Genomic DNA, 14,734 nt, shown 5'->3' on the forward strand with positions numbered 1-14,734 from the left:
AAAATTTCTTGTTCGTGTTTGTTCATTTACTAAACGAACATAAACCAACTTCCCGCCAAACGATTCAAGAACTGTTCGCTGAACGTTCGGTTCGTTTACAGCCCTATGTGCGAAGTGCGTCATCAAAATGTCCCATTAACCATTGGCCACAATCACGATAGGCTTGCACTTTCTAGGTCCCCATATGTTCCTTTTGGCCAAGGAGACTATATCTAAGGAAAGTTCTAAATTTCCTGCGTGTTGTTGACTTCTTGCAATATTTAGTGTTTTATATATAGAACCTTCTCCTAATATCTTATTTATCTTAGCTCCATTTTGAACACATCATAGTTAGTTGGGAACCTCTCACCAAGGAGAACAAGAAACCCATTAATTAATAATAATTGCATACAATTGTTTCTGTATAAAGCTCCATTTTGAACGCATCCTCTCGCCAAGGAGAACAAGAAATCCACTAATTAATAATAATTGCATACAATTGTTTCTGTATAAATTAATGAAAACAAACACATTTTTTTCACTATTTTTGCTTAAAATTTTATCATAAAAAACTTGAGGATTACAATTGTTCATTTAAGTTATTATTATTGTTAAACAACCGTCAATCTGCTCCGTGTGTTTATTACCTTTGAAACCTCATTTGGTCGTGATGCCAGCGTCTCCGTCTTAAATTCATTCGTCCTTCATCACGTAATTTCAAAATGAAACGAACTTTGACCCAATACAGATTGTTTGAACCTGTCAACTTGCTATAGTTATATATACAACGTCATCTGCAATAACTCAATACCGGTGGTTGTTACTTGTTACCCTTTTAACTCATCCCCTTTATGGTTTAGGCTGCTTAGCTGAATACATGCTTCAGGTATATATATATTAATTAACACTACATGTAACCAAATGAAAAAACGAATTTCAGCACACAAAACTAACACCTATGGATAATACGTGTATCTTTATCTTCAATCTTATGATAGTCTTCATGACTCTCTATTATTATCGTTTTTCTACAGCCCAAGATAGTGTTTCTTTAAGCACAGATCAACATGCTCTTGAAGCGATTAAAGCTCAAATCAGTGTCGACCCTTCGGGTGTTTTATCAAAAAACTGGTCGACAAAAACCTCCGTTTGTAACTGGAAAGGTGTTACTTGTGGTTCACAGTCTCGAACTCAAAGGGTCATTTCCTTGGATCTATCTTACATGGGTCTTGTTGGAACAATCTCTCCACATATTGCTAACCTTTCATTCCTCTCATTGCTTAACCTCACAAACAATAGTTTTTATGGCCCAATACCTCCTGAGATCGCGCAGTTACGCCATATGGAAAAAGTGTACATGGGAGGCAACTATCTCACAGGAAGGCTACCCCTTTGGTATTTTAACAACATGCCAAAACTTGAAATATTGTATCTGAATGAAAATAATCTCACAGGCACTCTCTCTCCGTATTTTCTTAATAACATGACAAGTCTAAAGACACTACGTTTGAATGATAATTCATTACAAGGATACATCCCAAAAGAAATTGGTAATGGATCATGTTTGCATGATTTTCACGTGAACGATAATCAGTTAACCGGGGTTGTGCCACCAGCGCTTTTCAATCTATCTTGTATAAGAAAGATTGAATTATCAGGGAATAGGCTATCCGGAAGTCTGCCAGACGATATGTGCAACGACCAGCTCGGTAAGCTCAGGCTGTTATTTATATCTCACAATGCATTCACAGGACCAATTCCATCAAGCATCAACAAATGTCAGCAGCTTCGGTATATGTCCATGTCATTTAATAATTTCAGTGGCATCATACCCAGGGAAATTGGAAATCTGACTCTTTTGAAAGAGTTATATCTTGGTGATAATGACTTGCAAGGTATGGTTTATAAATTAATTTAGGTAGTGACATCGCTGTTCAAATATAATCTGCTATATATAACTGCAGGGACAATTGCACTATGCTAATACTTCTACTCAAAATTTTATAGCGCGGAGAAGTAGTATTGTTATTTATTCTGGTGTTCAAGAAAAAACATGAAACGGAAAAACAAAAAAGAAACCGAAATTATAGCTATTTTCTTCAGTGTGTTTTAAATTTATAGCTAGAAATGTCAGAAAAAGTCCCATTTATAGTCAAGAGACACACCGCTTTAGTGTATCGTTCTTTACTCGCATATAACTTTCTAGCCCGAAAATAGCACATCAACAATAAGTTAGGTTAGTACAAAATTGAGACATATACATCCTGTCCGTGCGTATCATGGTTATGCTAGATGGTAAGACATTTTTACGTGTACACGAGAAGTAGAGGAGCTTTCAATGAGGAACGCTAAAAAAGTGGGTAACCATGCATTTAACATGTTAATTTTTTTTTTAATTTCGGAGCTTTAGCATATAAATACATATAGAAGCCTTTCTAATAAAAAAATTCGAAAACCAAAAAAAATAATTTTTTTTTTATAAAAACAGTTAAAAAAGGTAAAAAAATTACAAAAATATTTTTTTTTTATTGAAATAGATTCTACACATCTTTATAAGCAAAAACTCCAAAACAGATTTTGAAAATAAATAATATTTATTTATTTTTAATTGAATTTTTATGATACATTTAACATGTTAAATGAATGGTTCTCCTGTTTTCAACTTTTTCCGTGTTCCCTATAAAGCCTCGCACTATATACATAACGCATATGCTCGACCTTGACTTACATATCATTATAAAATATTTGTACTATCATTGGGTGTAAACTACTATTTTGGCCGTGTGTATGAAACGTGTTAAGGATAAACTCTACATCGTTGATTGTGTGTTTATTTAAATATATACCAATTTAAATGAAAACCATTAGTTATTGTGAAAACTCGAAAACTAATTAGAAAACCCAAAAAAACATACCAATTTTTTTTTGCATACCAATTTTCGCCACTTTATGTATATAAAAAATTTTTTGTAGTGCACATGTGTAATGTGTATACTACACATGTGTACTACAAATTTTTTTTTTAAAAGTTTTTTATATATAAAAAACCTGCGATTTTTATAAAAAAATTGAAAAAAAAATTTTTGTGTGTTTTTTAACATTTTTTTAGTTAGTTTTCGAGTTTTCACAATAAAAGTGGTTTATATATATATATATATATATATATATATATATATATATATATATGGGGTAAGATCAAATAAAAAGTTTATTTTGCCTAAGTAGGAGGAAAAGGAATCTTAACCATTCATTTTTCAAATCAATGGTTAAGATGAAAGTGTAAGAGAAATGAGGAGTGCAAGGGTATCTTGAAAAAAATTTATTTATGGACTTTCTCTCTCCACATGCAAGGCACATGCATATTTCACCCCCATTTTTTAAACGTTCATAACTTTTTTATACGAAATTAATTTTTTATAAAAATTTCACCGTAAAATCGAGCGTTTTTTTTATATTTAATTTGAGTACCATATTGCTATATAAAACATGAAGACTAAAAAACCCACTAAAATGTATTGTATTTCTATGTTGTATAATATTTTTTGTGCTGTATTTTTGTACTATATTTTTGTGCTAAATTTTTTGTGTTGGATTTTTTTGTCTTAATATTTTTTTCTCAATTTTTGTACTGGATTTTTTGTACTACATCTTTTGCTGAATTTTTTCGTGCTATATTTTTTTGTACTAGATTTTTTTGTGCTATATTTTTTTACTACATTTTTTGTGCAATATTTTTTTGTACTAGATTTTTGTGCTAAATTTTTTTGTACTATATTTTTTTGTTGTATTTTTAAAAAACAAAAGAGGTGCCACATCTCATTTTCACTCCTATTTATAAGGACCAAAATACCCTTCATTCCTACTTATTAGGAGTGCCACATGTCATCATCACAATCCTTCTTAGGCTACTTAGGCAAAATACACTTTTTAGTGGATCCTTCCCCAATGGAGTACAAAAAATCCAGCACAAAAAATTGAGAAAAAAAATGCAAGACAAAAAAATTCAGCACAAAAAAATTAGTACAAAAATATAGTACAAAAATCCAGCACAAAAAATGTTATACAACATATAAATACAATACATTTTGGTGGGTTTTTTTAGTCTTCATATTTTATGTAGCAATATGGTACTCAAATTAAAGATAAAAAGACGCTTGATTTTACGGTGAAATTTTATGAAAAAATAGTGTCGTATTAAAAAGTTATGAACGTTTAAAAAATGGGGTGAAATATGCATGTGGAGAGATAAAGTCCATAAATAGTATTTTCCCAAGATACCCTTCCACTCCCCCTTTCTCCTATGGTTAAAATTCATTCTAATCCTACTTAGGCAAAATAAACTTTTTATTATATATATAAGGGTAAGATCAAATAAAAAGTTTATTTTGCTTAAGTAGGATGAGAATGAATCTTAATCATTCATTTTTTGAATTAATTGTTAAGATGAAAGTATAGGAGAAAGGGGGAGTGGAAGGGTATCTTGGGAAAATACTATTTATGAACTTTATCTCTCCACATGCAAGGTACATGCATATTCCACCCCGTTGTTTAAACGTTCATAACTTTTTAATAAGACATTATTTTTCATAAAAATTTCACCGTAAAATCGAGCGTTTTTTTATCTTTAAGTTGAGTACCACATTGCTATATAAAATATGAATACTAAAAAAACTCACTTAAATGTATTGTATTTATATGTTGTATAACATTTATTTGTGCTGAATTTTTGTACTATATTTTTGTGTTAAATTTTTGAGTTAAATGCCATTTTAGTCCCTGTGGTTTGGGCCATTTTGCCAGTTTAGTCCAAAGGTTTCATTTTTAACCTGTGAGTCCAAAAAGGTTTCACAGTTGCCATTTTAATCCACTTGGTTAACTTCATCCATTTTTTCTGTTAACGAGAAGGCCAATTTGGTCATTTTGTATGTAATTCTGTTAACTAAAAGGGCAATTCAGCCATATAAAATGACCGAATTGGCCTTCTCGTTAACAGAAAAAATGGATGAAATTAACCCAGTGGACTAAAATGGCAACTGTGAAACCTTTTTGGACCCAAAGGTTAAAAATGAAACCTTTGGACTAAACTGGCAAAATGGCCCAAACCACATGGACTAAAATGGCATTTAACTCTAAATTTTTTGTGCTGAATTTTTTTGTCTTAAAATTTTTTTTTCTCAATTTTTTTGCTGGATTTTTTTGTACTACATTTTTTTGTTGAATTTTTTCGTGCTATATTTTTTGTACTAGATTTTTTTGTACTACATTTTTTGTGCTATATTTTTTTGTACTACATTTTTCGTACTATATTTTTTGTACTACATTTTTGTGCTATATTTTTTTGTACTAGATTTTTTGTGCTAGATTTTTCTGTACTGTATTTTTTTGTACTAAATTTTTTTTGTTGTATTTTTAAAAAACAAAAGGGGTGCCTCATGTCATTTTCACTCCTATTTATAAGGACAAAAATGCCTTTCATTCCTACTTATTAGGAGTGCTACATGTAATCATCAGAATCCTTCTTATGCTATTTAGGCAAAATCCACTTTTTAGTGGATCCTTCCCCTATATATATAGGGATGGATCATGAGAAAACTAGTTTAAATGAGAAAACCAAAAAACTAACTAAAAAAACCTAAGAAACATACCAGTTTTTTTTTTTAAATTTTTATAAAAAAAATCGTAGGTTTTTATATATGGAAAAAAATTTTCAAAAAAATAAAAAAATTTATTTTTTGTTGTAATGCACATGTGCACTATTACGGATATAGTGCACATGTGTAGTACACATATAATGCACATGTGCAATACAACAAAAAAAAATTTTGAAATTTTTTTTATATATAAAAACTAGCAATTTTTTATTAAAAATTGTAAAAAAAAAATTGGTACGTTTTTTAGTTTTTTTTAGGTTTTTTTAGTTAGTTTTCTAGTTTTCTCATTTATATGTAGTTTTCTCATGATCCTCTCCCTATATATATAGTGGAGGGTTCAAATGAGAAAAAAAATTTTGAAAGAAGAAAAAAGAAGAAATTTCAACCAATAAAAATGTTTCATTTTACTTCATTTAATATTTGTATTTAATTTTAATATAAGGGTATATTGGTAAACTTACATAAATCATTACTATGTATTCTTCCCTTTTAATAACTAGCTAAATTAAATTTGTAACTACTTTTCAAAATAAAAACTTTTTCCAAATTAAAAAAAACAACTTAATTTAAAGTGTAGAATAAATTACGAGTTGTGTAGTATAAATTACGAGTTGTGTAGGATATATTTCGAGGCGTGTAGGATAAATTTCTACAATGTATAGGCTATATATAGGAAAATTTCGATATTTGTAGGTTTTGTAGATTATATGTAGGAAATCAATGATTAGTTGACTAATTAATTAAAGAGAGAAAAATTAATGATATGAGTTATAAATGAAATAGCATTTTACTAATATGTCCTTTCTTCTTTTTCTTCTCAAATGAACCTTCCCCTATATATATATATAGGGTAGGGTTCTAGAGAGAACACTAGGTTAAAAGTGAATTGTGTGAACTAATCTGGACCATTGGATTACATCATCTAAAGATTTTTAAACAATGGCAAGAATGTAATTATAATGTTGTAACTTTCTTTTAAAATAAATGACATAAGGGTATTTATGTCTTTTGTAAATTGCATTTATTAAGTAATATAATCAAAATCCTTAAAATCTCGCTAGTTTCCGTATATACAAGATACACAGCTGTTAGTGTATACACATGTGTACAGTCTCGCTAGTATCAGTTTATACAAGATACACAGATGTTAGTTTATGCATATGTGTACAGTCTCGTAAACTATCAGTTTAGATATACAGCTGTTAGTTTATACGCATGTTAGTTTATACACATGTGTACCGTCTCGCTAACAATCAGTTTATACAAGATATACAATTGTTAGTTTATACACATGTGTACAAACTTTTATACATCTGTGTATTATATTTAGAAATGGTTACATATGTGTATATTAACAACATATACTATATTATGAATGCACAAGTGTAGATTTGTATAAAAGTTATGAAATTAATGAAAACGAAATAAGTCACATGTATGCAGAGAACTTATCACATATTAAAAAAAGATAATGCTCAAAAATAATTACAATTTCAATCTCAGAGAATTTTTTTTTTAATATTTATTGAGAATTATAAATAGTTAAAAACAATATATTATGATATGTACATATACGGATAATAAAAGAAAAACAATATTTAAGTTAAATTAAAACAAAATTTATGGATAAAAAAGGAGTGTTACGAATATTTGGAAATTAAATAATTTGTAAACAAAATATTTCCAAAAAAAAAACATTTAAAAAAATAGGTGTTTTGTCTTTATCATTTTCTTGAGTGATAAGAATACTTGCAATATTCATTAATCAATTTCAACATATGAGCTGAAGAGATAATGTCGTAATCGTAATCCATGATGGTCTACCAAAATTTAAAGCCCTTCAATTTTTTATAATTAAAATAATGGAGAAATAATTAAAAATGAGAGAAGAGAGAGAGTTAAGAGATGAGAAAATTAAGGGATTTTAATTAAACATACTTGGCTAATGTCAATCTTACCCTTTTAATCTAAAAAATAATCAAGGGACAAGATTAGTTCACTCAGTTCACTCTTAAGAAGTTGTTCACTATTGAACCTAATCCTATATATATATATATATATATATATATATATATATATATATATATGGGGTGTGCATGGGTCGGTTAATTTGGTCAGTTTTGACCTAAAACCATAACCATAACCATGATGTCGGTTAATGGATAACCATAACCGATCGGTTATGGTTGTTACGGTTATTCAGTTTTGATGGTTATAGCGAGTCGGTTAAAAGTGGTTAACCATGTATTTAGCTTAGCTAAAAATAGCTTAATTTTTTTTAACATGGAATAAATTGTTATTGCATATTTGTATATATTAGTATATGACAAAAGATCAAATATATATAACTTTAACGTACAAAACGTACAAACCGAAGGTGTTGCTGAAAAAACGCGATGACATTTTCATAGTTATTTACATTGTAGAGTAATTATCAAAATTACTCTACAAATGATCTTGTAGCGTAATTTTGATCTTATAGAGTAATTTTGTAAAATATTCTTGTAGAGTAATTTTGATCTTGTAAATGGATCAACGACCATCTAGACAATAAACAGATATGTAAGTGTTGTTGGGTGGTCAGGCGATGGTGGCACTGCGGTGCTGTGACGGTGGCTTGGTTCTTATACCAAGTAAAACACTGTTAAGTGTGTGTAATTATGATTTGTACTAAGATGTTATGCAGAATGAGATTACATGGTATTAATAGAAGCCACATTTACACATACTACTTGTAATATTTATATAATGGAACTCTAACTATCTAAATTACTTTGTTGTCTAATATGTGTGAGTTTATTATCCCTAAAATAATAATATTATGTTAACCAGTAGAATCAAGTTTTTTTTTTTTTCATATAAATTCAAGGGCTAATATTAACTTATCCATATACAAAATTGTATATTAGAATGTTAATAATGAACATGCTTATGCTTGTGATGATGTTAGTGAGACAAAACTATAATAAGAAACAAATCACTCTTACATACACACAAAAGCCACAACAAGTATAAAAAAATATGATTCCTACTTAGTGTTAGTTCGATATCAACATGCAACAGAATGACTCTTACATACACACAAAAGCAATAAAGAACACGGGAATATAACGTGGTTTGATCAACGTGACCTATGTCTATGGGTTGCAACTAAGATTAATCTTTTATTAGGTGTTCAAAGAGTACAATTACATCATGGGTATATTGAAGATTAGATTAAGGTTTGATCAATAAGAAACAAATATAAGCCCAAATAAAGTCTAATGAAACCAACCTTTTACTTTTGTGCTCCTTGTGGATTACGCATTCCAAACACTTAGGTACGTACTCTTTACAATAATGTATAATTATATGATTTTAATTAAAAAAATGTTTAGTTGTATAGCATCTTGATACATTCCCTCTTATTGTTATCATACTTATATTTAACAATAATATATTTAGTAAAGGTATTATTATAGACATGACGATACCATGTATTTATTAGAATTATTATCATTATTTTCTTCTTCGTTATTTACTTCATAATAATATTATTTGAGCATGTTAAGAAAATCATATTATTTAAGAACTTGAAGTATAATTTCAAATATTAAATGTGATATCTTACATTTTACAAGGTTTGAATTCACTTTAGTAAATATGATCTAATATTCATTTTAAGTTAATTTGATGATTTCGCATAAAGATATTTAAATAGCTACGCTTACCTGAAGCTAAATCGGCAAATAAAAGTTTGGTTTAACTTCAACAAGGATTGTCCAACTTTAACATGGATATTCCAAATTTTATGACCCACATATACCTGAAGTACGTATGCACACACTTCACTTAATGTAAATATATACTAAAAGTTAGCTTACAATATTAATTTCTGGATAGAATAAAAGAAAATTTATCTTGATCGAATTCGAATTCTACTACATCGTATGACAAGAATAAGATAAACTTTGTTATGACTGTAGACTAATTTGATATGCACTTATTAGAACCCTATACCAATTACATTATTATGAGTGTTACACTTTCGTTTGAACAGGTTCAATTCCAGCTGAGATAGGCAACCTGAGAAGGTTGGAGATATTATCCATTCAAGGAGGGAATATGGAAGGACAGGTTCCCCATGTCATATTCAATATGTCTTCTCTCAAGGTGATCAATTTCGATGGAAACAAATTGTCTGGGTTGCTATTCCCAGATACAGATACTAGCATAAGTTCTCATATTCTTGAAGTATTATACCTTTCCAACAATCAGTTTACCGGCCAACTTCCGTCTGGCTTTTGGAAATTGAAAAACATTCAAAGGCTTGAGGCATCATTTAATAGCTTTATAGGAATCATTCCTTCAGAGGTCGTGAATCTAACACAACTGACACATCTCTATCTTGGATATAATAGACTCACAGGTATGTTTTATATATAGTGACATCATTTAATCTAGAAACTATATTAACTAAAAGATGCATATGCCTTTATTGATTTGGAGAATAGCGCGCTATGCAGTAGTATTATATGGTTGTTGTGTCATCTAAGGGATTGATTTAAAACAAGTCCATTCTCATTGATTTCCCTTATATACGTATATATGTAAACACACACAAACAATTTCTCCTATTTGGAGATTGCATATACATCAATATTAAAATATACACATCCCTAATATATGAAATCTATTATATCTATTACAACATCAAGTGGGAAGAAGCTGAACGCTGAGACCGGATTGGAATTCTTCAAATAGATATCTGGGAAGCCCTTTAGTGAAGATGTCAACAATATGAAAATGAGTTGGAAAGTGGAGAATGCGAACAGTACCACGTTGAACCTGTTCTTGTACAAAATTAATGTCCAACTCAATATGTTTAGTGCATTAGTATTGAACTTGATTGCCCGAAAGATAAATTGCACTATTTTTTGTCGTAGTACACGAGAGTGGCCTTAGATAAAGGGCAATGAAGCTCCAAAAATAGATTATGTAACCAACGTATTTCACCCACCACATTTGCCACACCCAGATATTCAACATCTGCACTAGACCTGGAAATTGTAGGCTGTTGTTTAGAGGACCTAGAGATGAGATTTTAACCTAAATACACACAATACCCCGAAGTGGACCGCCCGACATCAATGTAAACTCATAAAGAAACATCTGATGCCAACCCGAGAGTAAGGGACATGCCTTGAAGATACATATGATATGTTTCGATGCATTCCAATGAGCAACAATCTTGGGAGAATGTCTATGAATACACACCTTCTAGATGACATATATGAGATATCTAGTGAAGGTCAGATACTTCAATGCACCAGCTAAGCTCCTATATAGAGTCAGGTTATGAAATTCTGGACTAGAGGATTCATCAAGCTTAGGTTTAGAATCTACTTGAGTGGCCAGCGGTTTACAGGACTATGCCAAAAAGATAGAAAATAAGATTTGTCAAGATAATAATTTGGATCTTTCTTAGGATTAAACCGTATAAAGTGGCAACGACACCAAAAACTTGATGTCATGTGAATTAGATGTATTAGTTTTAGTAATATTGAGCACACTAAAGTGTGTTAATTTAATTCAATAACTTGAAAACATGATTATCTAGTTTTAAATTTATAAAAGAAATGTTTTTTATATAGACAAAATATACGTAATGGGCAGAGAACCCATCGTGTATAGTTAGATTAGAACCAAGTATCGTCCAGGTATACACTTCTACTACTCAAGCGTTTATTATTATATTGACCATACTTATTTGTAGTTAGTTTAATATACTAAAATAGTAATATATGACTCTTTGATAAATTATTCTTAATTAATATAGCTTATTTTATAAAACGAGGAAAATGGTTTAATCTTCTGTTTTATCTTTTATGAAAACCGGAAGCGGCTCATGTTAAGGTTACCAACATTCCCTCAATCTTGCTAGAACATATGGATAGACTGGTCTGGAAATATGTTAATAATGAACCATCCCTAGCCTCTCGACTATTAAACGAGATATGCCACAACAAGATTGGTTTAAGGCCATGTTAGTTTTATTATATTTTTATAACTTAATTCATTAGTTCCTATTAATTTACGCTCACAGTTGGGATCGAGTTTAGGGTTCTTTAATTAATTACCGGAGCAATTTTATTACCCTAAAATCTGGTTCAATACCAGAAGCTTGTCACCCGAATCTGGTTCAATACCAGAAGAAGGTTACACCGGATCTGATTAAGGGTACCAAAAGCCGTACTTACACCTTAGTCAAGTTAAGTTAAGTTAAGTTAAAAGTAACATGATTAAATTAAGTGGTTAAGTTAATTGAGTTTCAAAGATGTCATGTAATCCCCACAAAACATAATAAACAAAGAATTAGTAAAAGATAAACATATTAAATAAGATAAAATACTATAAGTAATGGCAACACACTTTAAGAGCACAAGTTGAGATTTGGGGTTTTGTAGGATAATGGGAGACACACTTTAAGAACACAAGTTGAGACACTATAAGACCGTTTATAGATCTTCTAATCAAAATCAAACAAGTTGACTTGGATACACCGATTTGTAGAAAACATTTTTGTGTTGATAGATGTTTTTGGTCAATCCAATTCAATAGTGAGAGTATTGTTGTTGATACAACCTTTGATGGTTTTGATTGATATGATCTTGATCTTCCGTAAATTATTTTGATTTCTTGATTAACTATCCTTTGATAGCATTATGTATGGATTTGAACTTTGAATTGATTTTATAGAAAACGGATTCTTTTGGGGAGCATGCAGTTCATTATAGAGAGCTCCCGGGGTTCAAATGCCGCCATGATTTGGCTAGAGATGTTTTTTTGGCATATTCAGACGCGCTGGTATTTCTGCTAAGAAAGCGGCATTCGTTAATTTCTTAACTGACCTGTTGGAAGAGAGATCTACCCTTCGACCAACCGATATTCTGGTCTTTGGATGGGTAGGAGGAAAACATGCATGTGTGGATCTAACAGGGGTTTCCCCACTTGTGGGCTTACGGGGTAGTGCTTTTACGGTGGGTCAGACTGCTTTATAGTGACCAAACACGAGAAAGCGTGCCTTGACAACCAATATGTGTTTATCCCATTTGCTTTTGCTTTTGATACTTTTGGTTTTCTGGCGCCAGAGGCTGTGGACCTTTTTAGTCGAGTTCAAAGGGTCATGCATAGTAATGTTATGATCCTGAGATCTATGAACATAATTTTTAAAAAACTTAGTTTTGCTATTTAAAAAGGGATAGCGGCACAGCTTGTTACCCATTTATTATCTATCTCGATGTAAATTCATAACACGATAATTTACAAGGATTTAATTTGAAAAAAAAGTTATAGAACTTGGAGACTTTGAACAGAAATTGATCAGATTTCTTGTAAAACACAATACATTATTATAAATTACCACACATAATTGATTTTAACACATGCAATCCTACAGTTGTGTTTCTAGTAACTTTACACATAATTGGTTTTTAATACATGCAATAAATTATATATACTACATGTACAGTTGTGTTTCTAATTATATATATATATATATATATATATTTGAACGGTAAACAACACTTTATATATAAATATAAAGAGCCAGCAAGAAGCTGAGAACAACAAAAACAAAGAAAACAAAACACAACAGAACAGATTACAACATATCTAAAATATCAAGTCTTCCATTTCTCCCAACTTGGCGACTTAAGATTGGATCGGTTGCTAATCCGAAGGAACACATCTTCTTTGATCTTCTCCACATCTTCTTTGATCTTCTCCACCATTATATTAATAGGAATGAAGTGATCATCAAAAACCTTCTCGTTTCTAGCATTCCAAATCCTCAAAACAGTCCCCATGGCTATCGTGTAGACCAAAAGCTTCCAAACTTTTCCTCCCGGGCAAGCCGTAATGAAAGATATCAGATTTTTAGGGTTGATAATATCAACCGGGAAGCTAATACGGATCCAAGTCAGAACATTCCGCCAAATACTTTGAGCCCACAGACAATTTACAAAAATATGGTCGGGATCCTCGCCGTAAATCCCACACCTAGGGCAGGTGCTATCAGATAGCGGAACACCCCTATGAATCAGACCCACTTTAGAGGCAACTTTTCCAATGATAGCCCTCCAAAGTAGAAAATTCACTTTCGGAGGGGCCCAATTGTTCCAACCAAAAACATACGAATCATTTCCATCCCCCTCGGCGGCCTTCTCGATGTCCGAACAGACCTGCTTGACGAATAAGGATCCGTTCGGATCACTCTGCCATCTCCACGAATCCCTCTCTGCCACTAAGCTTTCTTTAATGTTAATACCTATTTTTGACAAGGCCACCTCAACCGACCCAACGTCCTTCCACACCCCCGGGATTGTTTTTTTCAAAGGAATAAAAGTAGGGGGATTGCTAGTAACATTACCTTTGTGAATCGCTATCACCACTTCGGCCCATAACTGATTTGTGTTCTCTTTAAACCTCCACCACCACTTAGAAAGCATTGCATGGTTGGAACCTTGAATCCCCCCAATACCCATACCACCGGCCTTTTTTGACTTCATTAAGAGCTCCCACCGAATCCATCTTAGCTTATGCCTCGAATTTGATTTACCCCAAATGAATTCCCTTCTAATCTTTTCAAGTTTATTGATGACACATTTAGGAGCCGCAAACAAGGAGAGAAAATAGGATGGGAGGCTCCCGAGGACCGACTTGGCTAGAGTCATGCGACCCGCAAAAGAAAGATACCTAGCTTTCCATTTTGACAATTTCGCCAAGAACCTATCCATCACCGGTTTCCAAACTTTTGCTCTTTTCATATTAACTCCGATTGGAATACCCAGATGCGTAAACGGGAGGGAACCCACTTCACATTTGACCAAACGCGAAAAGCGAGTTACCTCGGAATCCATAACACCGATGCTGAATATTTTACATTTTTTACGGTTTTACTTTAAGCCCCGAGACAAGATTCAGCCATCTCAAAAGACGATTCAAAGCAATAATATTAAGTTCCGACCAAACTCCGAAAAATAGGACATCATTTGCGTAGCAGAGATGTGTGATGTTAGGTCCTTCATTGGGAAGTTGGCAACCATAAAATAATCCCAAATTGC

The 14,734-nt window shown here is 31.5% G+C and overlaps 2 protein-coding genes across 2 annotated transcripts; one reads left to right on the top strand and one right to left on the bottom strand.

Moving 5' to 3' along the window:
• Positions 1-937: 937 nt before the first annotated feature.
• On the top strand, positions 938-11,307 carry LOC110933998 (LRR receptor-like serine/threonine-protein kinase SIK1). Its single transcript, XM_022177193.2, has 3 exons — positions 938-1,874; positions 9,670-10,038; positions 11,264-11,307. The coding sequence occupies exons 1-3, from the start codon at positions 938-940 to the stop codon at positions 11,305-11,307; spliced, it is 1,350 nt and encodes a 449-aa protein (XP_022032885.2).
• Positions 11,308-13,291: 1,984 nt separating this feature from the next.
• Positions 13,292-14,530, bottom strand: LOC110933999. The gene has a single exon (XM_022177196.1). The coding sequence runs from the start codon at positions 14,528-14,530 to the stop codon at positions 13,292-13,294; it is 1,239 nt and encodes a 412-aa protein (XP_022032888.1).
• Between the last annotated feature and the right edge of the window lie 204 nt (positions 14,531-14,734).

This window comes from Helianthus annuus, chromosome 4, assembly GCF_002127325.2.
Source record: "Helianthus annuus cultivar XRQ/B chromosome 4, HanXRQr2.0-SUNRISE, whole genome shotgun sequence".
Classification (NCBI taxonomy): domain Eukaryota; kingdom Viridiplantae; phylum Streptophyta; class Magnoliopsida; order Asterales; family Asteraceae; genus Helianthus; species Helianthus annuus.